The sequence below is a fragment of the Lagenorhynchus albirostris genome, chromosome 10 (genome assembly GCF_949774975.1).
Source record: "Lagenorhynchus albirostris chromosome 10, mLagAlb1.1, whole genome shotgun sequence".
NCBI classification, from domain to species: Eukaryota; Metazoa; Chordata; class Mammalia; order Artiodactyla; family Delphinidae; genus Lagenorhynchus; species Lagenorhynchus albirostris.
The window spans coordinates 90,393,766-90,421,272 of record NC_083104.1 but is presented as its reverse complement, the minus strand read 5'-3'; the positions used below and the strand labels follow the sequence as shown (position 1 = coordinate 90,421,272).

The 27,507-nt window shown below is 40.7% G+C and overlaps 1 protein-coding gene across 10 annotated transcripts in view; it reads left to right on the top strand.

Moving 5' to 3' along the window:
• The window catches only part of RNF144B (ring finger protein 144B), a 255,843-nt gene that overhangs the window by 76,345 nt on the left and 151,991 nt on the right, over window positions 1–27,507 (top strand). For 8 of the 10 annotated variants that reach the window (XR_009543046.1, XR_009543045.1, XR_009543043.1 and 5 more), the window contains exons 5-8: window positions 4,743–4,947; window positions 6,855–6,999; window positions 10,376–10,465; window positions 17,655–17,708. Coding sequence is in view for 6 of the 10 variants with exons in the window: in XM_060163605.1 (XP_060019588.1) it covers window positions 4,743–4,947; window positions 6,855–6,999; window positions 10,376–10,465; window positions 17,655–17,708 (494 nt within the window). In the remaining 4 variants the exon portion in view is untranslated. Of the gene's footprint in view, window positions 1–4,742; window positions 4,948–6,854; window positions 7,000–10,375; window positions 10,466–11,885; window positions 12,427–17,654; window positions 17,709–22,009; window positions 22,185–27,507 lie in introns of those variants that run through there. The other 2 variants (XM_060163610.1, XM_060163608.1) reach the window with 2 other exon arrangements.

The window sequence follows — 27,507 nt, the reverse complement described above, 5'->3', positions numbered from 1 at the left end:
GTAGCTCTCCTTGGAGTTGAAGAACCCAGACGGATATGCAAGAAGCAGTTAATGAATAGTAAACTAGAATATATAACCAAATACTAAGTACTCTTTAGAAGAAGATGTAGACATTTGTGAATGTGACTTCCGGGATAAATACCTGTCTGTATATAGGATGTTCAGGAAGTGGGAAGAGTTGATCAGCAAATCTGTTTGAAAGAACCATCCCTTCTATTATAGTTTTGACTTCTTTTTGTGCTGTGTGAGTTCTGTCCTTCACGTTCCCACACGGTGCTCCATACTTGTCTGTGCTGGAGTTGGTTTTATATATTTATGTTCGCTCTCAGTTTGGCTTGCTTTCAATGATGTATTGTAAACAGATTTTAGGGGGGTGGGGAAGGCTTTGATTTATAGTGCTTACCAATTTCTGTGGTGTAAATACTTCCACTGTGGCTGATTTCCAGCAGCCAATGTGATGTCGCTGAACATGGAGTTGGAAAGAGATGCAGTGGGTTCTTGTGAACTGGCAAGAACCCACTTCTGGAGGTGACTGCCAGTATCCTTGCTCAGTGTTTCCTCTAAGTGCAGAATCTTTATTCTAATATCTGGAAAGAGACTCTTCTTTCACTTTTACACCTTGTAAACTCTGGCTGCCTACAGAATTGCTATTCCAGGTATTTCTTTTTTTTTTTTTAATCTGTGTTTATGTGATGCTTTAGCTGTTTCTAACTTAATCTCGTTGTGTTTCATCTCAGCCTGTGTCACCTGCTTTGTACTGTGATTAGGAGGGATTAGTTTTACCTTCTGATTTTAGAGCTGATTAAAAAGGGAAACTTTAATTGTGGATACTTGGACAAAAAAGCATAAAAAACGTTCTGTATATAAGAATGTTTCTGTATTTTAAAAACTTTCTTACTTCCATCCCCTAAGATCTGTTCACAGATATTTGTTAATAGTTTTATTTTTGTTATCTTGTGAGATGTTTTGTCAGTTATTATATAGCTTATTATTATTACTTTTTACATTGTATTTAAACATCTCTCTCCCTTCTCATACTGTGAGATTTCTCAGGAGCAAAGCCTCTATACACAGGGTGTCCAGTAAGTAGCTGAAATTGATCATTTGTTGAATGAACAATGAATAATAGACATTTGTCTAATTTTCAGTCTTATCATCACAAGAAGTAAGACCTGAGGGAGAAATTTGGAATAGTCCAAATTAAAATGAGAGTTGAGGCTTAGTCATGGCGTGAGCTCTATAAATAAGTAAAATCTAGGACTAAGTCTTAGATACCATCCATCGTTGGAGCAAAGGAAGCAGTATTAATGATAAAGGGGAAAGGAAGATTGTGGGAAGAAAACAGAGAGGCCAGTGCCTTAGATAGAGTTACAAGAAGAGTATCAGATAAAAGATGGATTGAGAAACATTTGTTGGGTGTGACTAGAGGGATGTCAGTTGTACCTTTCAGAGAGCAGTTTATTTAATGTGTTGGGAGTAAAAACTTTGTTTTAAAGACTTAAGGAGGATATGAGGGGATAGGAATGGGAATCAGAGAATGTGGATCGCTCACCCAAGGATTAAGATGAGATAGGAAGTGAATGAATGTTAGGTATAGAGAGAAAGTAGGATTCTAGAAGGGATACTTATTCATTTTAATGTTAGAAACATTTTTCATCATTGCCCTCATAAGTGACACTTCATAAAAGAGGTTTAGTTTTGAAAGTGCTGTATGTAAAAGTCCATGTTTTGCCAAGTTGACATCTTTTCAGATGTAGAGAGCCCTGATTGAGGTGGGTGGAGATCTATGGTCTAATATAGATCATCACATACTTCCAACACCAGGACTGATATTGGATGATTTTAGTGTGCACATCTATTGATGAGAGTCCCAGAAGGGAATTTTGGTGCAAGGCAGTTCTAGATGGTATTATTACTGTATGTATTATAAATCAGTTATTTGCAGAGCAGTCTGTCTATGCTTTTGAAAAACCCAGGAATTACTACTTTATATCAATAGGTAACATCCCGTCACTGTGTCAGATATATTGGAGCACACAAATAGAGTAAGAAATAGCTCTTGCCTACAGTCTGAAGAGAGAAAGACCATCTTTACGAAATGAATAGAGAACAGCAGTGAACAAGACGCATGTTCTGTGACTCCAAAAATTAAGACAAGCACGTGAAAGTAGGTCCTTTAGGAATGGATAGGCTACGACTTGGTAGAGAAGAGAGGGGGTTTTTAGGGGGAAGGAAAAGCACAGAATGAGAACTGCATATTTGGAAAAGAAGGTGAAACAAAGGGGAAATTTGAATATATTTCAATGTTATAAAAAGTAAATGATTTTCCAGGGGACAGCTTAGTTCCAAAATTATTTTTAGTCTGTTGTTCATATGCCAGACTGAAAGTAGCCCTTCAGTCAGCTTTGAACGGCTGTGTTCAAAGGCAGAAAGACCAAAGGACGATTCTTCCCCCTGTATCAGGGAAGAGATCTTGTCCCAGCAGCCCCTTGGTGGACCTCCTGTTGGCAGGACTCTTGTCACATACCCAAGCCTTAGCTGCAGGGAAGGCGGAGAAAGCAAGTCTCTGGAATATTCCACCTCTATAGAGATAGATAAAAGTTCTCAGCAAGGAGGGTTGACAGGGGTAAGGATAGATATTGAGTAGATAACACTAGAATTGGCTGGAGTAGCCAATTTCATTTCTGAATTGAGTCACATCCACCTCCTAGTAACTCCACTTTTGGTGTTTGTTAAGCTCTATAGGTTATTCCTACAGAACAGGACTTCTAATGAAAGAAATGAGTAGAAGCCTGTAATGTCTCGCTTCTGCCTCTCCTTCCACACTCCTTTTCATTGTCACTTATGTACTGTCATAGTGGAGAAAACTACAGACGATCTCTGTTTTCTGTGTCTCCGACTCTTCCCTAGCGTTTGCATTGGACTGTGTGTCATAGCTGCACTGCATACTAAGGCCCTTTTGTTAATAGGAGTTCATCAGAATCTTTCATTGCTCCCCTATTTATTGTTTCTGTTTCTGTTGTGCCACCCAGATACCTGAAACAAGTAGGAACAAGTCAGAACATCCACCAAATAATTTTAATTGATTAGAGCTATGAAGACAGGTTGCATACTTGAATCTTTTTAAGGTGATCAGTAGGGATGCTATAAATTTTATATCTCTTAACTTTCCTTTCCTTTCCCTCCATTATCATCAAACTTTTAGAAGACTTGTGATTTAGAATGGTAAGTAGATATTTAAGGTGGGAATCCTTAGTGCTAAGTTACATGCCAGACTTCATTTCTTTGGGCTTAGTATTTGCAAAGCAGTTTAAAGAGTTTGGGAGAAAACATAAATGGTGTGGAAATCAAAGGTCAGGGTCTTGAAGCATATGTGTGTCAGTGTCTCCTTAACATTTTAATCATCCTGTCCCAAAATTTTCGGTATCTTAGAGGGGTTCATCTCTCGGAGTCTGAGGACCTGTGAATCATAAGCTTCCCTTTTCTGATTATATTTGGCCCATCATTCTCTAATCCTGCCCTCCAGAATTATTAGATAAGAAAATAGGTTTAAGGATGCTCTTTTTGAATGAAAACCTATAATAAGCGTAGGTCCAATTGTTGCATTTTCTAGATGCAACATTATTGGAACCAGTGTTTCCTGGAAGATTTCAGACTCTCCCCCCTCCCCCGGTACTGAATTTGTAAAATTATTACCTTTAAAATTAAGCTCATACTTAATACCTTCATTTTGTTTTTGCACCATTCTTTGGGGTTTTTTTTTTTTTGCTTTTTGCATGGAAATTTCCAAGAATCGCAAGCCTTAAGAGATTTGAAACTAGAATCTCATCAGTTTAAAATTTGCAAAATACGTTGGTTCAGGGAAAAAAGGGCTACTCTACCTCTTAAATAACATCATTTCCCACATGATATTTTCCACTAAAGGTTATGTTATATGACAAGAATACGGAGTCTGTTATTGACTAGAAAATGGAAAACTGAACAAGATTTGTAAACACTCGCATAGAAAGACAGTTGCACATCTCCCAAACCGTATCTTCTTTTCTGCATGCCACGTGGACCTAGCCAGTGTGGTGTCTGATCATTTTATGGCCTGTGAAGGCCCCTACCTTTTGTTTTTAGAGCATGTGTGTCTTTTACAAATCGTCCCTCACCAGCACATTGGCAGGGCAACAGAATATCCAGATTGACGGCTAATCCGACTTCTTGACTGAGCCACACCAGACGCTGTTTGGTCCTAAAACTATTTGATTCTTCTTCTTTAATTTCTCTCTAAACAACAGAAGAAACCTCACTACCTGTTTATCAGTGCCTGAAAGGACAAAATCTTTTGTGGACTTCTTTTCTTTTGTTTTGGTTGGTTCTTCATGTCCAATTTTTCTCCAAGATGGTATCCAGAATAATTGTAGAAGGGACTTGGGCTTTTTGCCTGTTTCGAATGCTGAAGGGTGAGAAATATTCCAAGAGTTGTGCATTTTGGTTAGTAGGAAGCCTCCTTATCTGTTCGTAAGGGCGATGGTGGCCTATTCCATTGAGTACGTACTTTGGGAAGTGTGGCAGGGCTGGGTGACCTTGTAGGTCTGGATCCACTGTGAAGACCAGTAGTAGAAATCATCGCCATTGGTTGTACTAAGCTTCCGTAAGTGTCGACCTATAAAAGAATAAATGTAGGAGAGAAAGCAAAGCCTCAAGCTTGAATGAAAGATAGATAGACCACCACATTTTCTTTCTTTACGCTTTAGAAGTTCACCTGGACCCCTACAGAACGTGGTGTCCTGTCGCAGACTGTCAGACAGTATGCCCCGTCGCATCAAGTGAGCCAGGACAGCCCGTGCTCGTGGAGTGCCCTTCTTGCCACCTGAAGTTCTGCTCGTGCTGCAAGGATGCTTGGCACGCAGAGGTCTCCTGCAGAGACAGTCAGCCTAGCGTCCTGCCAACAGAGCACGGGTAAGAAAGGAAACTTCGTCTTGGGATTATTCACTAGTGTTCTTAGAAATATGTTGCTTGGAGAAGGAGTTATATTGTGATGAAATTTCAAGGTAAGTTATTTCCCTGCAGAGGTTTCCTGAGACGTGTCTCAGGATTGGTAAGTTATTAACAAAGAATAACCAAATAAGCATGTCTAAAGGGATTTTAGTTATTTACCCCCAGAGAATCTTCCAGATACGGCTGACATTAGAGTCTATATGAGTTTTGATTTCTTTTTAGGTAGGGGGCATGTGGTCCCTTGGTTCTCTGTAGGAAGTCATGACTTTTGTCCACAGCCGTTTGCTTAGGTACCGTGACCACCTACAATTGATACACCTCATTCTTCCTGCTTGCGAAGAGGTGCAGAAATGATTCTCTTCCCTGACTCACTTGCCAGTTTGTGAGGTGTGCCAATCATATCAAAAGGAACACAGCAGTAGAAGCAACAGCCATTCAGTGTAGTACGCTGCTAAAATTCGCGTGTACTAGAGAAAGAGAGCTTATCTTTCAGTACGTTGTGCTCTGAAAAAAAACAGTGCTGAGGTTGAGATTTTGTTATGAGAAGCAATGCACTCTGTACCTTCTAGGACGGAGGGTTTTTATGGCAGCAGCAGGGCCTCGAGTGAGAGACCTTTGTGTTTGATCCCTTGCTTTGCTTGAGGCTATAGCTTTTTTGCATCAGCAAGATCAGAAATACCATTGTTACCGTCCAGCTGGCTTAATCACCCAGCACCCTCGGAGTGTGGAGGGCCATTCTCCAGGAACAGAAATGCTACCTGGCTGTGATGCTGTGCTTGAACTGCAGACCAAACACATCAAGAGGAGAAAAAGAGCTAACACACGTGGCAGGCACGTGCCCGCTTAGCCAGTACCTGCTACATTGTCACTGCCACGCAGCAAGGTCCCCGGGGAATCACAGGACGATGTAAAGATCCTAGAGGAGAGATGGATTGAGTTCTGACATTGTCACTTGGTATCTGTGACTTCATGCAAGTCATTCAGCCTCTATGAGTCATTTCTCTACTTGAAAAAACAAAGGGGAGGAATGAAAACGGTGGCTGTCCCCCTGCTGTGTAGGGTTATTATGAGCACCAAATCCAGTCCTATGTTTGAGCACACTTTGTGAAACTGATGTTTCCACGTGCTGGGTGGTGGTTTTGATGAACAGTAGCTAAAATGCACCTCAGTGCTCTGGCTCACCCAGGCCTCCCTCCACCTCAGCTTGTTCTACTTATTTTCTACGCCCCTTGAGCCTGTGAGCCTTGCTGGCCTATTCATCTATTTGGAGCAGGTCTTTTCAATGATATTGGGCATTTATTTGAAAGAATTGATGATTGACTCCCTCCAATCCCCTCCGTTTGTTTATTTGCACAGATCATTAGATAGATGATCTCTACCCCCCGTTGGATCCTGAGCTGTTTTTTCCACTTGTGTGGCAGACTTCTTGTACTTTTTATTCAGACAGGGTGTGCTCAGAGAATGAAAGACTAATTTGGCAAAACAATGAATTCAATCAGCTGTGGAAAATACAATTATGTAATTCACTCAAAGCCAAAGATAAATAAATTAAGGTTCTTCTTTGTTTTGAGTTAACTGAACAACAAATAATCGGCATCTCTCCTACTGTTACCCACACCCTTCTCCTGCGCTGGGGAATCAAGCACAGATAGAAGAGAGTTCACTCCCTACCCAATAGGAGCCCTGGGAGTTCAGTTGATGACCATAAAGTTGAGTCTAGAAGAGCATATTTAGCTGATTAATTAATTATATTCAGCCCACTTTTCCCATAGCTCTGGTTAGTGCACACCTTGCGGTCCTTGCTTTTTAAAAACCCAGGCAGCATTCTCCATCCCTCCCCTATAATTTCTCATTCATTTTGTTTCTAGGGCCCTCTTCGTGACGGAGGCAGAAGCCCCCATTAAGCAATGCCCAGTGTGCCGGGTTTATATTGAACGCAACGAAGGCTGTGCTCAGATGATGTGTAAGAACTGCAAGCACACGTTTTGCTGGTACTGCCTCCAGAACTTGGACGTAAGTCCCACCTGGAAGAGTCTCCCCGTGTGGTCCTTCTCTATCCCGTATCTGTGCGACAGCCGGTATCTGATGGGCTTTCCTTTTGAAATATTGAGCCTGTTCTTGTTCACCAAAGAAGTTTATTTTTCTTAATGAGACATCCTGAGCCTGCTACTGTAGATACCTCTCTTTGATTGCCTTAGGTGTTTCACCTTAACTTTAAAGGCAAGCTTTTGTTTTAGGGACATTTCCTGCTTTGGGGGCACGGTCTCATTTTATTATGTAAAGGACTATTAGTGTAGTAGTTTTATATTGCTTTTGTAACCAACTACCACAGACTCGTGGCTTAAAGCAACACAAATTAACTGTCATTAGTTCTGTCCATTGGAAGTCTGATATGGATCTCACTGGATTAAAATCAAGGTGTCCGCAGGACTGCATTCTTTCTGGTGGCTCTAGGAGAGGATCCATTTCTTTGCCTATTTTAGCTTCTAGAGGCTGCCTGCATTCGTTGGCTTATGGCTCCTTTTTCCATCTTCAAAGGCAGCATCATCACATCTCTCTGACCCTTCTTCCACGGTCTTAACTCCCAGAGTGATTCCCTCCGACAGGCTGGGAAAACTTGTCTGCTTTTAAGGATGCGTGTGATTAGGTTGGGCCCATCTGGATAATGCAGGATAATCTCCCCCATCTCAGGGTCTTTAATCACACTTGCAAAATCCCTTCTGCCATGTAAGGTAACATATTCACAAGTTATGGGGAATAGGCCATCGGCATCTCTAGAGGAGCAGTTATTCTGCCTACCACGATTAGATTGGTTTTTTTTCTTTTTGAATTTAAGGGAAAAAGCCATTCAAATAAATGGCATCTCTTAATTACTATCTCATTCATTGGCGTGAAGGCAGGATCATTAGTTACTGCTTTCTCAGAGTTCCCTTCCCACATAAAGGGGTCTCGTCTAATTCTTTTCCCCCGCCATGCATGAAGTGTGTCTTCTCAAATTCAGGTACAGCTCCATTCAGTCCAGTGCTGAGGCTAATGGTAACCTCACAGTTGATGTGAAGGATTGGAGAGAGTTTTTTCAATTCTAGTGTTTTACAGTTTGGGGTGGCATAAGTTGCTTATAGATATTCCCTATTTTGACAATTTGGACCCATAAGATGTGTTCATATCGGTGTAAGCCCTCAGTCATGGTTGGATGGGTGGCCGTTCTTGTCTCAGCTTTTCATTTTAATTGCTTAGTTTGCTTTAATTTCACAGGCCATTTGTGTAGTGCTTTAGTATTATACACACTCAGTGAGTGAGTGCAGTTAACATGGCATGCATGCTGGCCACCACATGCCTGATTTTTAACTGAAAATTAGATAAGTTGTTTAGGCTGACATCTATGAGTAAGAATCTTAATCAGCTTGATGTCAGGATTTCAGGAAGAGGTAGGCACTGGGGAGGAGAAAGTTGACATTTTAGACTCTAGAAGCCCAGCAGGTCAGATTGAAAGACATGTTTTCATTCTTTAGAAAAAATCCTATTTATTATAACGCCTTGCATTACAATTATGTTTGATATTTGAGACCTCTCCTAATTCCAAATGAACGATCCTCTGGTTGAGGGTATGACTCACGATGGTACACCCCTCATGCTTTATAAATGAAAGAAATCTTTTCTGATTTCCTTCAGGTTTAACCAAAGCAGTAATTGGATTCATATCCACTAGGAGGCTGGGCCCATGAGGTTCTCTTTAGGAGGCGAGAGAGTAAGGGAATAAATACGTGTGCTAGATCGCGCCTTCCTTTGGCTGAAATAGGTTTTGGGTGCGGCGTTGCAAAGAACACAGTGCTCCGTCACTTGTGCTGTTCTGGTACGCGAGTAAAACGCTACAGATGTGAAATTGCTAGATACACAGCATCTTCTTCTGGTCATTGTGTTTTGAGGTTTCCTTTTTCTCAGTTTTAGCCAGGGGGCATTGGCTTGTGGATAATGATGTTTTCCTGTAGACAAGTGTTCCACGTCAGATGGTGGGGTTGATCTTTGTTTATAGGAAAGTTTTAGAGCATGGGTCTAGGAGAAGAAGGGTGGTTATCCAAAAGCCAAGCCTGAGACAGACACCAGAAAGAGTGATTTTGAGTTTTGCTGTGGGGAGTTGGGTTTGTTTCTGCCTTGATTCTCATCTCTGCTGTTTCAGAGGATGAGAGAGTCCTCGTCCTCTGCTTTGGGAACCTCAGAGACTTGTCCCCTTCATTTATATCTTCTCTCTCCTGTGACTTCAGCTTCCATTCTCTACTCTCTAACCTACCCACACATTCAACTGTATCCCATTTAAAAACGAGTAACGCTTTTCTCAAGCCTACATCTTTTCCTTACTGCCATTCTATTTCTCTCCTTCCTTTAGAAGCCAAGACTCAAATAAGCATAATCGCCTCTAGCCATTGACACTCCAGTCACTGCAGTGACTCAGATTGCCACTTAGACACACCCTGACTGCATTCTTCCAAGGCTGTGGGAGATTCCTTTTGGGTAAAATCCAGTGCATACTTTATTCCTCATCTTACCTGGATTCTCCGCTGCCTTTCACATCTCAACCACCTCTGCTCCAGTGATACCATCTCTTCTGAATTCCCTTCTTTGTTTCTGGCCACTGCTCAGTTTCCTTTCCAGGTTTTTCCTTGGCCCTCTCTTAAATGTTTGTGTTCAGTAACCTCTTCACTTCTCAGTCTGCACCCTCTGTCTGGGTAATCTCATCTACTTCTGTGGTTTCTTCAGCCCGAGGACGTTGCTTCCCAAGTCTTTTTCCCAAAATCCAGATCTATGTAATCAGCTGTCTTTTGAACAGTAGTGCTTAAATGTCTCAAGTATCTCTCAAGTTCAACACGTCCAAACTGTGGTCATCATCTTCCCAATAAAATGCATCTCTATGTTGTCACTTCCCTCAATAAAGCCTTCTATGCGGTGCTTCTCCCTCATCTGTGATTTCTTCTCCCTGTTTCCCCGTCTAGTTAGTTACCTTCTTAATTCTTCATGACTGTATTTACCTCTTCTCCATCTCAGCCACTGGCATTTTATCTCAGCTGGTTGACTACGAAGCCTTTTAGCTGCCTCATTCGTGGTCCTCTCATTCCATACTGCACCTCTGCTAGAGCTACCTTTCAAAGGTAATTGGTCTGGTCATTAATCTTGTTTAGAATCTATGGAGTCTCAAGAACTATCATCTGTTTTCACTCGATGAGTTGTAAAATTACTAAGATACTGTCTAAGGATTGTCAGCTTGGAGTTTCCACAGGCTGTCGTTAATATCACCAGAAAGAGCCTTTGCTTCCAGTGAGGTGATCTGATGGGGTTCGTATCCATTTCTCAACTCAAAAGTGCGTGTTTACCGAAACCTCTCTTTGCTTTTCAGAATGACATTTTCCTCAGACATTATGACAAAGGGCCGTGTAGGAATAAGCTCGGCCACTCGAGAGCCTCAGTGATGTGGAACCGAACACAGGTACCCTGACCTTGAAAGGAGCGTGAGAGAAACCAGACTTAGGATGGGTTAAAAAGCCCGCCTACTTATCCTCCCCACTCCATTCCCTATTTACCCAGCCCAGCCTGAGAGGTTCTGGGGAACTTCTGGGGCCTGAAGTTAATTCATGAGCACAGTCTCCTAGAGGAGAGGTGGAGGGGCAGGGCGACAGAGCAGCCAAGTAATTAACAGTGACCAGCAGAATGAAGATGAATGCTCGTTCTTCCTGAAAAAATGGAGAGAATGACCTTCCCAAAGCCCTTTGAGGCATATTTGCTATGAAAGGCAGGGCTCTAAAATCCCATGAGCCGGACTTCCCTGGTGGCACACATTGTCTGCCCGCCAATGCAGGGGACATGGGTTCAAGCCCTGGTCCAGGAGGATCCCACATGCCACAGAGCAACAAAGCACGCGTGCCACAGCTACTGAGCCTGTGCTCTAGAGCCCGTGAGCCACAACTACTGAAGCCCGTGCGCCTAGAGCCTGTGCTCTGCAACAAGAGAAGCCACCGCAGTGAGAAGCCCGTGCACCGCAAAGCAGAGTAGCCCCCGCTTGATACAACTAGAGAGAGCCCATGTGCAGCAACGAAGACCAAACGCAGCCAAAAATAAATAAATTTATTACATAAAATAAAATCCCATGAGCCCCTGTTGGGGCTTAGATCCCTCTGTACATATCATTGTGTGTTTACGTGGCAGGTTCAAAGGGAGTCCTGGTTTATTTTTAATAGTATTTATTTGTTTGTTTGTTTGTTTGTTTATTTCCGTGTTCCTTTTGAGAGAGTCAGTGTTCATAGCCTAGTAACCATTATTAACATCCCTCTAAGACTGTTGAAGAAACAGGTAGAGAGCCAACACCAACAATTCATGATCCCACTGGGCTTTGCGCCAGAGCCTGAGTTAGCATTTGGTTTGTCCTTCCGGGCACTGGCTAGAAGGTCCCATAATTGTAACTGCTTTATGTGCCTGAGATGGTGTCTTAGTTCAAGCTGCTATAACAGAATACCCTAGACTGGGCAGCTCAAACCACAGATTTATTTCTCACGGTTCTGAAGATTGGAAGTCTGAGATCAGGGTGCCAGTGTGGTTGGGTTCTGGTGAGGACCCTCTTCATGGTTTACAGATGGCCATCTTCTCACTGTGTCCTCACATGGCAGAGAATGGAGAGAGAAGCAAGCTCTCTGCTGTCTCTTTTTATAAGGGCACTAATCCCATCATGAGGACACCACCCTCATGTCCTAATTACCTACCAAAGGCCCCCATTTCCAAACATCATCATACTGGGGATTAGGGTTTCAACCTATGAATTTTGGGGGGGGGACACAAACAGTCCACAGCTGATGGTAGAGTGTACACATAGGAAGATTGAACTGCTGAAATAGGCTTTTCTTCTACATTTCCAGGTGGTCGGGATTCTTGTGGGGTTGGGCATCATTGCCTTGGTGACTTCACCCTTGCTGCTCCTGGCTTCCCCATGTATAATCTGTTGCATCTGCAAGTCCTGTCGGGGCAAGAAGAAAAAGCATGACCCATCCACAACCTAAAGATCTCCGTTCGTATCCATGTGCCACAGATGTCTGGGTTATACGAGACAGCACAGTGATAAAGCCCCCCTTAGTGAACTCGCCTCCCCCTCCTTGCCAGACTTTGGAAGTGCCTCTGTGTCCAGACTTTGAACTTGCCTGCCCACCTTCAGCATCCAAAAAGGCCAAGCGCTGGTGCGTATGTTCCCGTGTAAAGAGAACCGAGTTCAACAGTCCAGGCCATGTCTATGGAGCATGTTGGAAAGCTTTGGGGTTGATGGGGAGGAACTAACACACCGTCATGCTATCGTCTGAAGGATCCCACTGGACTGTTCAACTTCCAGCCACATTCAAGGAGCCTGAATGAACACTTGGTGTAATAAATGTGCTGCCAGTTATGACAACACACGTTAACTGAGAAGCCAGAGTCTGTTGTGTTGATTTGACCATCATGAGAAGCACGAGGAAAACCTCCTGTAGGAGGGGAAGAATCAGACTGTTTAAGGGGAAATTCTTATAAGAATTGTAATTCTTGTAAGAATTATAAGAGAGCTGCTTATCTTAGGAGCTGATATGGCGGTTCTGCCTCTGCCGGTTAGCGGGTGTGCTGATTCCCCAGGAATTTGGCGGAAACACAATAGGTTTCTCTGTGTGGTCTCAGTGTCAAGCAGGAGAAATTGCTATGCAGAGGGAGTTGTCCCTTCCCAGGAAAAGGGCTGCAGCAGGTAAAACAATCTGGTCTAATGTAGTATCTCTCCCCTGGGTGATGAACTTTTCTTACAGCTAGTAGCTGTGGTCTGCAGGATTGTTTTATATGAAGTATGGGTAAAGTGGCAGAGATTCAAAATCATCACCACAGGTATCAGGGACCTTTCTTGAGCTCTCTGTTCATGCACCCAACAGATTTAGAATTGGACCTGCAAGTACACACCGAGAGTGAATATTAAAGTCCATAAGTATATCTAGAATCTGTATAACTTGCTGCCTACCTAGAGTTTCTATTCATTGGGCATGAATGGATTTACCCAATAGTACACACAAAATAAATGTTTACTTAAAAGCCATTCTTCTGGGATGGTTATAATATGGTTCATTATAAATCAACCTAAATGTTTTTTGCATATTATATATGTAAATTTTGGTTACAAGTTCATAAGTTCCCCAAAGGTTTTGACTCATAAACATAACTCTTTTAAAATAGTACAATGTGCCATCCCAGTTTGTAAAAACGCTAATTGATCATCAAGTTGTTTATGTATTTTCAGACACAATTCAGAGCAGCTCTCTTCCCAGCAGCAAAGTTTTGCTCTTTCAGCATCTGTTAGGGCAGTCAGAGTACTTTTTGTATGTACAGGGCACTGATAAAACAACAAAAGATATCTGAGAAACAAAATGTAAATGCTTTATGTATCTTAAATAGTTTGGGTTCGTATCACCTCATTGTGGCTTATTTTTCCCATTATTCTATTAGTCAGATTTTGAATAAATGAGTTTTGAAAAGACAGTAACTTTTACTATAGTTGCCATTAGCAAAGTAACCTGATGCTTCGTGAGAACCATGTTAAATGTTAGTGGACGGCTCTCCTTGAAGCTAGGGGTACCACGTCAAGACCTATCAGGACCTATTTTCTGAGGTAACTGGGTAACTAGACTATTAAATTGCTGCTATCCTGGACCTGTTATTAAAGAACGATGCTTTGCCTATGTAATGGATTGTATTCTAAGTGGGGATGTATATATTTAAGAAACTTTAATTCACATGTACATATTGATATCTGATATATGTATAGTACATCTATTGGTTGTGTACATTTTTATTTACTGTTGGTATAGAACATAGATGAGAACTCTGGGAAAACTTTTGAATGGCCACCAACCCCAAAATATTTTAAATTATTCATTAGGAATTTCTCAATATTAAGTGTCTTTATTTTCCTTTGAAACTCTAAACACTTCAGGAAAACAAATCAGTCTCTTCTTCTAGCACTGTATTTCATATTAGTACAAATATAAATGGATATATATTTGAGTAATTTGCTTTTTCTTACACTGCCTTATTATAGTACAGGGCATTTATAACTGCTCAGGGGATCACAGGAACTCAACTGAAATTGAATTTTTGTACCAAGAATGTCAGTCATGGCAATGTACTCCCCCACATTAATACAGTCTTCAAGCTGGGTTCCACAAAGAATCTTTAAACAGGGGCTGATTTCAAGTAACCTAAAATTCTATGTTATCTGAGGCAGAGCTCCTGAATTTGGAGTAAAAGTGGAAGAAAGCATCTATGCTATTATTTCCTTGACAAACTGAAGGACTATGCCTTCTCACAGAGATGCTATAAAAGAATTAGCTTACTTTTTTTGTGGGGAGTGGGAAGTGTTTGTCAAATAGATTTAAAATAACTGGATTTAGAGGGACTTCCCTGGTGGTCCAGTGGTTAAGACTCCGTGTTTCCACTGCAGGGAACACGGGTTCGATCCCTAGTCAGGGAACTAAGATCCCGCAAGCCATGCAGTACAGCCAAAAAATATATATAACATAAAATAATTTAAAAAAAGAACTGAAGTAGAGAATAGCTTAAAATAACTGGATTTAAGTTTTTAAATGTTGAAAAGTGCCTGAAAACTGGTGATTTCTTCCTTAAAGCGCTCAACTATTTGGCCTGTGTGAGATTGTTGGAATCAACAGGAACAGGTTGGTTGGTTAAAACCCATTTATATCTCCAGTGCATCAAAGGGTGAGATGCAAGCCAGTCTAGAGATTGTGTTTATAATGGGGAAAGCTGGCAACTTTGATAACAGAGACTGATGTTTTCATTTTGTATAACTGGCCAGAGAAAGGGTTTACCCTTGTCGCCTTCCTCTGTTTGTCAGCTCTGTCCTTCCCTAGTGATTCTCTGTCCGTCCTAGGAAGAAATATGGGTCTATCTAATTATCTTTGGATGTTGTGGCAGAAGATCGTTTTGTTTGAAGTAGTGTAGTCCATTTGAAATAAAAATTAAACAAATCCTTCGCCACGTTGTAATCTGGATGGGATAACTCACCATCCAGAAAAGCTATTGGATGTAATTCCATAACGTTTAGCTGTTGCCCCTTCTAGGGATTTTTTCCATTGTTATTAGGCAGGGAGGTGAAGAGGAAAACCACTTGGAACCAAGTTTTAGAATCTTAGGGATCCTATTTGTTCATGCCATGGATGTTTGCTCCCGACTTGAAATCCCTAGTTTGAAAGAGGCCTTTGAAAAACCAACAATTCACAGTGTGAATTTTCTTGTCGCTGGCATCACAAAAATCTCACCTATTCAGGTTTGAAAATCTACATGTTTATTTGAATGTAAATCACCGTTTCTTAGAACCCCAATTGTCTCTTAAAAATTATAGGGAATCTAGGGCTTCCCTGGTGGCGCAGTGGTTGACAGTCCGCCTGCCGATGCAGGGGGCACGGGTTTGTGCCCCGATCCGGGAAGATCCCACATGCCGCGGAGCGGCTGGGACCGTGAGCCATGGCCACTGAGCCTGCGCGTCCGGAGCCTGTGCTCCGCAACGGGAGAGGCCACAACAGTGAGAGGCCCGCGTACCGCAAAAAAAAAAAAAAATTATACAGAATCTAGATATGTATTAATTTAGCCTTCCCTATGCAGTGCTTCTAAAAGACTTTCTGTTCATGAACAGATGCCTTTATGTATATAGAATACGTGTATATGTGTAGCTTTCAAGATAGTTTCAGAATGCCTTTGATGAATGACATTTTATAAAGCTGTTACGGTTGATATCTATAGGCTGTTACATCTCATGTTGATTCATCATCCAGGAAGTTGTGTTATGTATTTAAGAAATTGCTGTAGTATTATATTTTTCCAAGTATTTGAGAGGAAAATAGCTGTTTTAGTCTCTCTGGCCCCAATAAATGTGGAGCAGGAAATCAAGTGTGTTATTTTTTGTTATGCTGCATTGTTTTAGACACGTTCAATTTTATCATCCAGGAGCCAACCAAGTCATTATTAAATCTTAAGTTCGGAACTGACAAAAAAGTAACCTAATCTGCAATACCATATATGGAAGTAACTCTTGCTACCTTGTTTCTTAAAAGAAATAGGAGCGGGCTTCCCTGGTGGCGCAGTGGTTGAGAATCTGCCTATGCAGGGAACACGTGTTCGACGAGCACTGGTCTGGGAGGATCCCACCTGCCGTGGAGCAACTAGGCCCGTGAGCCACAACTACTGAGCCTGTGCGCGTCTGGAGCCTGTGCTCTGCCACAAGAGAGGCCGCGATAGTGAGAGGCCCGCGCACCACGATGAAGAGTGGCCCCCGCTTGCCACAACTAGAGAAAGCCCTTGCACAGAAACAAAGACCCAACACAGCAAAAATAAATTAATTAATAAACTCCAACCCCCAACATCTTTAAAAAAAAAAAAAGAAATAGGGTCAAGTGTGATGCCTTCACTTGTTGCAGACTTTCTGTTGTGTGTGTGATACTTCACTCTGCCAATGCACAGGCATTGATCATTATCCAGAAAAATAACCAATAATTTAGGTCTTTGATCATCCTAATAAAAAATGCCAGGCATCAGAGCTATCAGTTCTATAAAATACGTGTTGGGCTCCGTGTGCTCTAAGGTCAGTTCTAACCTCCCAAAAGTATGGTAGAGGAATGTGTTTCCTTGTTATGATTTTTAAAGAAAGGATTTACAGGTAGAGGGTTAACTTCAGGTCATTTCCATTTGATTAGTATTCAAGGCAGGACTCGCCTGAACTTGAGTGCCAGAAGTTGCTTAACAACTAGGACTTGTGTCTCTGCAAAACTGGAAACTCACATTCCTATACTGGTGTTGATGCCTTTTTGCTGAATGTTACTTGCTTCTAATATGATACCTGAGCACAAAGGTTTACAACTGACTTATAATTCAAATTTTATTTTCTAAGCATTCAGTTTGGAGGAAATAAGATCATTTAAAAACATTTTTGGGTTACCGTTTCTTAATTTGCTTAATCGTCTCCTAGAATGTCAACATTATTTCATTTTTAAAGTGCTTATTATTTGCTGAACTTGAATTTGCATTTCCAAAGAATTATTGAATGAACCATTTTATACAGCAGTGATTTTAATTAATCCCCTAACCAGCAAACTCATTGCAATGTAAATTATGAATCTAGTGAGTTTGGTGGAGAATTATAATTAGGTTTTCCTGTAATTCAATTATTTTCATTTGTTAGATAATAAATCTAGGTATTTTTTGGACCCTAAAGATAGTATCCAGCTCTACATTATGAGAAAGAAATGAATTTCTTTGAATAATTTAAGAGTAACTATAGTATGTTTTATTTATATATTTTTGTGTATGCTTTTTAAAGAACTTTTGAGAACAATATTATGAAATAAGTGGGGCAGATATTGGATCTACTTCATAGAGAAAGCAATAGTTTTGTGTACATGTCCTGCCAGGGGTCATACTATTTATAAGTGACAGATAGAAAAAGAATGCCACAGGAGTTCCCTGGTGGTCTAGTGGTTAGGATTCTGGGCTTTTTACTGCTGTGGCCCGGGTTTAATCTTAACCTGGTCGGGGAACTGAGATCCTACAAGCAGCGTGGCCAAAAAAAAAAAAAAAATACCAGCTAGTAATTCTGAGTTTGCCTTTACTCTCAGGTCTGTGAGTTCCAAGAAAATGTCCTCCTCTTCCAATTGCCTGCATCAATGGAGGTATGTATAAAAGAATGTGTTATTTCAAATAATCACTTAGAGTCTGTATTTTGGTGTGTCTGACAACATGCCTAGGGCAAAGGGCCACCCCCTGAGATCGACCCCAATCACTCCCTGGGGTTCATCTAGAGAAGGGCAGGAGACAGGAGACAGATGGTGATTCCTTAGAGAAGTAATGCAGGGGTGTGTATCTGATTTGCTATTGGAACTAGAATTACAGCTGTGTCCATGTACTTACTCCAAAAGCCAAAGTGTTTACCTCTTCCCCACAAATACGAGGTACATTGTCATCAGTTCCTTTTAATGTTTACAATCAAGACTCAACGTGATTAACTCAGATCCAGATTCTTCCCTATTAACATTACTAACTTGTACTCTAAAGTGTATTTGTGGCCTAGAATTAAATAAATCAGTCGATTGGCAGTTTCAAAAGCAAGAAAAGAGGCTCTAAATAATGAAATTAATGAATTTCTGATCTGTATAAAGACGTGCTTTGAATTCCATTTTCTGCATAAACTTTGTCTTTCAGTTTTATCAGCTTTCCTTTTTCTGTGTGTTATAACTAGGATTCAGGCTTTTGATGAGAAGCAGATTAAGTCTAATGTTAGCCATTTTATCTTGTGGTTCCTTACTGACCTGGCGTGATTTGAGGGGGTATATTTTCTTTTGGAGGGAGTGGATGGGTGGTTGACATTAATGCTATTGAACATATTTAGATAAAATAAACATGAAGATTTTCTTGAGGTGAGTTGTGAGACATCTGATTATTCATCAGCCTGGGCTGATTTTTTTTTTTTAACTTTTTTTTTTTTTTTTTTTTTTTTTTTTTGCGGTACGCGGGCCTCTCACTGTTGTGGCCTCTCCCGTTGCAGAGCACAGGCTCAGGACGCGCAGGCTCAGCGGCCATGGCTCATGGGCCCAGCCACTCCGCGGCATGTGGGATCTTCCCGGACCGGGGCACGAACCTGTGTCCCCTGCATCGGCAAGCGGACTCTCAACCACTGTGCCACCAGGGAAGCCCTGGACGGATTTTTTTGAAGTCAAGCCAGTTTGTTTCACTAAAAGCAAACAAGTCCAGAAATCCACACACTGCCCTGCATGGTGTGTCCCAAATTCCAGCCTGGCCCTTGGACTTTGGCACCACAAGGGTACGTGAACAAAGTTGGGAGAGTGTTGGTAAATCTGAGACACCCCAGGCACAGAACCAGCAGGCGATGTCCTCTGTTCTCCCTGCCTTCTGCTAGTCCAGGTGGTGTGGGGTTGGGGGACAGACACCCAGCTTTAATAAGTGGCTTCAGTTCCAGGCCTGGCTTTGCTCTTGACTGGTGCTGTGGTTTGGGGCCAGCCATTTATCACATAGTGTCATTTTGTCTATTTTAACTCAGGCTTAGGAGGATAGGATGAGATCACGAATGTCAAAGTGCTTCTAAGTGTTCTTTGTTAGGAGGGGAGAGGAGAGGGAGCCATTGTACTGTGTGTGCTGTGGCTGTGAGTGTGGGTGATGAGTTTGTAGTCAGACATTCTTTCCAAAGGAGAAAAGAGAACTAAGGGGGGGTCCCCAAAATATATTTCAAGCTTGTGAATGTGTGTGAGGTAGGAATGACCTCCTCAGTAAATATGTTGTCTTTTTAGATTTAAAATATTCCTGGGCTTCCCTGGTGGCGCAGTGGTTGAGAGTCCACCTGCTGATGCAGGAGACACGGGTTCGTGCCCCGGTCTGGGAAGATCCCACATGCCGCAGAGCAGCTGGGCCCGTGAGCCATGGCCGCTGAGCCTGCGCGTCCGGAGCCTGTGCTGCGCAACGGGAGAGGCCACAACAGTGAGAGGCCCGCATACCGCCAAAAAAAAAAAAAAATATATATATATATATTCCTTCATGTCACTTTTTCACAAATATTTCACAAGCATGTAGCTAATTTTATGCTCCATTAAAATGGAGGATATGTGGAGAAAGAAATGCGTTCATAAAAGCACAAGAAGTTTTTCTTGGGGGAGGTTTATGGTAAAAACTTGCATTTACAAGATTTCTTATGGTGTGCAAAGTACTTTGAATCACATTTCCATTGGCTCTTCATACTATTCTGGGAAGTAGCTATTAATATGCCCCTCCCCCAATTTACAGATGGGAGCTGAGACTCAGGGGCTAGGTGACGTGGCCCAAGTTCATAAAGTGGGTTGGTGGCAAAGCTAGAATTTGAACCCACATCTTGCATGAGCCAGCCTAGGGCCTCTTAGCATTATTTTAATTTTTAAAATAGTGGCTTAAAACAACACATTCATTAATCTCAGTTTCTGTACATCGGAAGTTTGGCATGATGTAGTCGGGTTCTCAGCTCAGACTCTCACTGGGCTGAAGATCAAGGTGTTGGCCCAAGTGTGTTTTAATTTGGGGCTCGGGGTTCTCTTCCAAGCTCACTGGTTGTTGGCAGAATTCAGTTCGTTCTCATGCCTTCTGTGCGGTGCCCTCCATCTTCAAGCCACGTCGAGTCCTTCTTATAATTCAGATCTCTTTGACATCCTCTTTGGCTGCATCTTTCTGACTTCCATAATTTTAAATTATAGAGTGGCCAATGGGAACATGTTTGTCATTTTCAATAGGAAATTTAACTTTTTACCGTTCTGTTTCCCTGCCCCTTGAAGCCAAGCAGTTTGCAGACGTGATAGTATCAACTAGAAGAAATCACAAACTCAGGGGAGAGTTAAAAGCAATATCTACCTTCCTACAAGGGAACTGTTGATCTGAATTTTCAGTTAGGCCTAGCATGGCCAAGGTTTTAACAGTAACTCTGCTTCTGGCTGGCGTCCTTGAGAGGTGTCCTTGGTCTTTACGTGAGACAGATTTTTCCACATGGGCTTAGAAGAAAACCTGATCTCATCTTTCTGAACAAACCTTCAGAAGATTCAGGATTGGACTGAATCTTGTGTTGGATTCAGGAAGGACAACTCCTTTCAAGAGTTGACTTAAAGTACAGGATGGTGTTTCCACCCAGGTCAGACCAATAAAGCACTGGATTTCAGTTAGCCAGTTGCTGCCTGTTGTTGAAGGACCTGTACTGAAAGTCAAGGTCATCACCTCTTCCATTTTCCTGCCCCAGTGCAGGAATACAGACCCTGACCAGACACTTTAGATGTTTTAAAGTAGAACGGCCACTTTTCTGACTAGAAATGGAAGACTAGAGGGAGATGTGAGACCTCTACTAGTTCCTTTTGGCTTTGGACAATTTACAATTTATCTTGGCCTCAGTTTCCTCATCTTGAAAATTGGAAGTGATTATTTTCTAAGTCCACTTCAAATCTAACCTTTTGTGTAAGATGGAAAAGATTACTAGCACCCATTGTGAGCCTCATATCCATGAGAATAGTACACAAAAGGGAAATTCTCCTTATTAGACAAGGAACTGGTAATTACCGGAAGAAGCTTCCAGGCATAAAATTATAGATAATTCCAGAAGCATGTGAAATATAGTACAAGTTTATTTAAAATAAGCAAATTCAAAGAACAATGGTTGAACTTGGTTTGTTTACAGCTCTTGATGGCTGAAAAGACTTACAACAAAAGTTGTTTGGGGAATTTTCAGGGATGTGTTTCCTCTAGTACTTATATTAAAAACATCAGAACCTCAGTATCCTTATTTTAAACACACAATGGACTATTTATTCTGAGTGCGTCAGTCTGAGGAGTCTTTTTAACATTCAGTTGCTTGGTATTGATTAATTTATCTCTGTTTCCTATACACATGGCATGTTCTGTGAATTGAATTAAATTTACGGCATGTATGTACATGTGTTAATGGATGGGTTATAGGATAGTATATATGATAGTATATTTACCTATCTATATATCGTGTGTGTGTGTGTGTGTGTGTGTGTGTGTGTGTGTGTAGTAGATAGGTGGATGGATGGGCACATCTACTTAGGAACAAAGAAATTTTTATTCAGACTTAATAAATTTTATTCTCAAAAGTAGAACACAAAATTACTTCTGGATTTCAAAAACAGTAAACTGAAAAGCAAAAGCTAAATCAATATTCAAAAAATGCTTTAAAATTTTGACTTGTAAACATTTGAGATTTAATTTTAAGAATGGTCACACTAAAACTCATTTCTAATATTTAAATCTGATGTCACAAATATATCATAACCAAGCAAGTAAAATAAAGACTTAAACAAATCTTCAGGTTTAATTTCTATTACCCATTTTAATGAAAACAAAATGTGTGTTGGTTGCATCTTAAAATAAAAATGGGGAAAAAAAGGGAAATGACTGTATTCCTTCCTTAGTGCTCATTCATAATCTACAGGGTATTTCTCGAATGTTTCCACATAAACATCCTCAACTGATATAAGAACACGAACTCACCCTTGGAAGGAAGAGAATGACCTGAAAGCATTGCCCAAAGTGAACTGCTGAGGACTAGAAACTTTTTGACATCACCTGTTTATTTTTTAATTTTGTCTTTAACATTCATCTAAAATTAGAATCTGCTCCATATTATTTTGATTTCATTTTAAAGATAACATTGTAAATTACCTAAGTAAAATTCACTTCTTAAAGATGCTTCACCTTTGCCTTGTTTCCTCCAGGACATGGCCCATCTGTAGTTGAACACACTGAAGAAGGCAAGTCTATTAGGTTACCATTCTCATTATGAAGCATGTTTTCAGTTCCGTCTTTGTACAAACAAATGTGTGGCGATTAGTTGCCTAAAGTGACTCAGTCTGCTTGAGGAGAAGGAACACATCGGGCTATAGAAAGATGAATAACCGTATCAGGTCATGCCTGATAGATGACAGGTGAGTGGCTGAGCTATGTGTTGGGAGCAGGTGGAGGCGGATAGATATTGCTGAAACTTTTTGGTTAGAGCTTTACAGGGACAGTACTGGATCAGGGCTTTGAAAGGTTGTTAGGATTGTGATTGCAAAGAAGGAGACAAGGGCATTACGGAGAGGGGGCATGATGAGAGCAAGGTGGCTTGAGGATTGATAACTAGCCTAATTAAGCCGAAACAAAGCACTTGTAGAACAGAGGAGAGCCAGAAAATGACGAGGAAAAAGAGACTCTTGGGTGCCAGACTCAGGAGTTGGTGGGTTCTTATTACATCGGGGAGCTGAGTAACAGTTCTGAGCTTGAAGGGTGACACATGCAAAGGTACACTTTAGCAGGTTAATCTGACAGCACTGTGCTGGTTGAATTGCAAGGGGGAAAGCTGGAAGTAGCATGACTAGTTAGGGGGACCCTGCACTAGTCTAGAGGTATCACTTAATGAAGACCTGGTCCAGAGAAAGGAAAAAAAGCAAATGAGAAAGATGTTTATACACACACATATATGGTAGTTTCATATATATATATATATATATATATATATATCGGTAGCATTTTGGTGGTTATATCACCTACAGAATAAGTGCTTTTAAAAAGTATTACAATATCATTTTCTTAGTTGAACATCATCACTACATTGAATCTTCAAGCCTCCGTACAATTGCTATCAGTTTTTACCTAGAGCCAGTTTAGAAAAGGTTTTATTAATGTGAGGCTTACTCATAGGATTTTCCCTTAAATCGTTTTTGGAACAAAACGGAGAATAAATAATAATTCCTCATAGGGCATGATGAAAGAGCCAGACCAAACATAGAAAAATTGTATGGGGGATATGTTTCTACTTGGTTTTAGGTAATAACTTTAGGTAATTCATAAGAAAGTAGAGAGCACAGGAGAGTTTCTTACATTAATGAATTCATTAGGGTTTAAGAAATGCTTTCAACCAAACTACCTTCTCCTTTTTTAGGGAAAGCTGGGAACACAAAGTACACAACCAGCTTGACAAAGACCGGAAACGGAGCTGGGTTCTGAAAGTCCTTTGAGGAAGTTAATTGACCATGTTGTTTTCATTTACTTGGAAAGGAATTCCCTTTGAAAGTGCAGTGAGGTGTGTCTTTCCCCTTTCTTAGCTGCCACTCTGTCTGATAATAAGATAAGCTGATGTAATCTTATGTTATATACTTTAGTATTTATTGTATGTGAAGGACTAAAGCTTTTAGCAATATCACTTAGTTCAGTGATTCTATTTTACAAAGGATGATTAACCTGTTCTCATTAGAATATTCTTTTGCCCTTTGCCCATGGAAACCTTTTGCTCTCTGTACCTCGGACACAGTAGCTGTTGGAGCTCTGCTTACTACAGCTGAACACAGATGCCAGGGAGGAGAGGGGAAGAACACTGAAATTTGGCCAGTTTGGCGGTTTGTTAATCAATACCCATTATTTCAGGAGGAAAAAAAGGAACAGCTGCATATAATGATCAGCGACCAACATGGCCATCCCTATAACGAATAGCAGGAGAGCTCAGCCTCCGCCACCCACCCCCACTCCCCACAGTTCTTTTTTTTTTTTTAATAATTTTTAAAATTTATTTTTGGCTGCATTGGGTCTTCGTTGCTGCGCACGGGCTTTCTCTAGTTGCAGCTAGTGGGGTCTACTCTTCGCTGCGGTGCACGGACTTCTCATTGCAGTGGCTTCTCTTGTTGTGGAGCACCGGCTCTAGGCGCGTGGGCTTCAGTAGTTGTGGCACGTGAGCTCAGTAGTTGTGGCTCGCGGGCTCTAGAGCGCAGGCTCAGCAATCCCCCCCATAGTTCTTGCGTGCTGATCAACTGAGGTTCGGGAAGGAAGAGTAAAACTTGGAGGAATGCTTGGACAGTTTTCCTAAGTTCTTCCATAGACATTGGTATATGTAAATCAATTGTTAATAGTTTTGTTGTATTGAGAGGGTGAAGAATTGAGTGATATAAAGAAATCTTTTATAATTAAAAACAATCTCTGATTCTCAGAGTGATGTTTTTATCTGGCTTCCTCTCAGTTGTTTCTTTTTGTTTGTTTGTTTTTGTTTTTTGGGGTTTTTCTTTCTTTGTTTGCTTTTTCTTAATAGCCAGATATTTGTTTTCTTTTTCTTAGTTTTTTCAAACAAAGAGTTATTGGATTTATTAATTTTATTTTGCTTTCTAATTCATTAATTTATTTTAAATATATTTTCTCTACTTAATTTTTAAATTGTCTTTATTTACTTCTTGGGTTAAATGCTTTGCTTATTTTCGTTCTTTCTTGTTTAGCTATAAAAGCATTTAAAGCTATGATTTTTCCTTTCAATACAACTTTGATAGCATCCAAAATATTTTAATAAATGCCACTTAAGAACCATTTCTTTGGGGACTTCCCTGGTGGTCCAGTGGTTAAGACTCTGTGCTTCCAATGCAGGGGGTGCAGGTCCAATCTGTGGTTGGGGAACTAAGATCCCACATGCCGCATGGCGCAGCCAAAAACAAAAGCCAAAACAACTATTTCTTTGTTTGCTATAGTCTTGTGGGTCTTGTGGACACAAACCTCACTGGCTCTCAGAGCTGGGTATTTTGGGTGTCATCCTTCAGGTGGAAGTCCTAGTCCTAAAAGTTGAGGTGTGCTAGATGTTTGTTCCAAACTCTGATTCCTCAGAGAGAAGCTGGGAGTTGTGCATTCCTCCTCAATTGTATGTCACTGTGCCAGGGGTGGGGTTTACGGTAAGAATATATCTCAGCCTTTCCTACCCACTTCCGTGTGGGTGTTTTCTTGTTTGCCTGGTGTGTAGGAGTTGATCCGCTCATTTCTAGATTTCTTTCAGAGGGAATTGCTCTGTGTGTAGTTGTATATTTGCTGTGTCTGTGAAAGGAAGTCGGTTCAGGAGCCTCCTATGTCACCATCTTCTTCTGAAGGGTACAAAGTCTGATATATAAATATCAACTCTTGCTTATTAATACTGCTATACAATTCCATTTTATCTTTGTTTGCTATTAGTCTACTTTATCTACATGAGAGGAAGGTATTCGTTTCCCTCTCCCCCCATGCTCTCATTTTTATCAATTCCCTTGTATTTCTGGTGGTTTTTGCTTATGTGTTTTTAAAACTATTTTATTTAAGTCAAAATAAAATTCATATTTTAATACATGTTAGCATATATTAACATCAAATTTAAAAATATAATAGCGTAATAACAACAGAGCCTCTGACCTCTTCTTTCCATCTTTAGTCCACTCTCCAGGCAACCTTTAATCAGTTTGGTTTTGTGTTCATCTAGTGATGCCTCTGTAAGTCTAAATAGTATGTATACACCACAAATTCTTGTTTGGGAAGTTCCTTTTAATATAACCACAATATGAATTGATTTCTTGCTACTAGTTATGAGGATTTAGCTCACTTATACAAACTCCCTCCTATCCTTCCTACCTCCTCCCAATATTGTTACATCATTACTTTTTTTTTTTTTTTTTTTTTTTTTTGCGGTACGCGGGCCTCTCACTGTTGTGGCCTCTCCCGTTGCGGAGCACAGCCTCCGGACTCGCAGGCTGAGCGGCCACGGCTCACGGGTCCAGCCGCTCCACAGCATGTGGGATCTTCCCGGACTGGGCCACGAACCCGCATCCCCTGCATCGGCAGGCGGACTCCCAACCACTGCGCCACCAGGGAAGCCCCATCATTACTTTTAATTCCTTTCTTGGTTACCTTTCCAAGCTTAAGAATTAAAACCTCCATTTCCCTTTCCATCCACTAGACTGTATCTTGACTCCCTACTTTGTAAAAAAGGCTATTAACATCCTTAATCCCTCCTTCCTCCTTTTCTCCTCACCCTCTCCCAATTTTAATTTGTAAAATCTATCAGTTGTACTTTTAACGTTTTTAGTAAAAACAAAGGAGAAAGTATAGTATAGTGGCAAGACCTCTGCTTCTAAAGCCAGGCTATCTGGAGGTTTGACCCACACATTACTATCTGCATGACCTTGGGCAAGTTATACAGCCTCACCATGCCTTACTTTTTCTACCTATAAAATAGGAATAGAGGCTGATTCTAAGTTCAGTATCTGATACATAGTAAATTCTCATTAAATATTTGTCGTTACTGTTATTTTTATTGTTATCAATACATTTCAAGACAGATATTTATTTTTTATTTTGTCTTTTATGTTACACTTTCAAGAGATTGATTCTAAAAATTGAAACCTTGTAAATATTTTCATTTTTATAAATACTTGTTTTCTTTTAGAGTCAAGCTGTGTGGTATGATTATATTTCCTTAATAAAAGAGCCACTTAAAGGAGAATGCTCAAATGGATTGTTCTTTCTTATACTTCACTAATTGTTAAAAATGCTACATTTTCCATACCATTTTTGTTTGGTTTTTGTTTATCCTGGAGTTTCTGATTGCCTTTTTTTTCTCTAATTGATAAAAAGAAACATGTATCTATCATTAGATCATTATCACTTTTAAGAGTCTTAAGCATTCTGTATTTTACTTGAGACTTACTCTGTTCTTTGTTACAGAATCCATCAAGGTACTGTTTTAACTGGTTAATTTCCTTTCTATTGGTACATGACTTTGTTATATAACTTTCTGCTTTTCCCTGAGTATATTTTGTATGTTTTTTTATTGCACTTGTGAATTTTATCGTATATTCAGGTACTTCCTCTTCTCAAATCCTGTCTATTCTATGGTGTGTACTCTTCCCTCAGTGACTTCCCTCCCAGATCACCACTTCTTCCTGCCTCAACGTATACTTTTAGGCCAGCTCCATAGCTGTCATGCTGAGACATCTTTTCTTATTCCTGGTTCTGATCTACTATTTCCTGGGTCTCTTGTCTTCTTTTTCTTGGTTAATCCCCTTGTTTTGCTGGAGTAAATCTTCAACTAAAATGCGTGGGAGGCAAACTTTCTTAGTCCTTCCTTGTCTGAAATTTTTTTAGTCTTCCTTCACAATAGAGAGTTTGGCTGAGTAT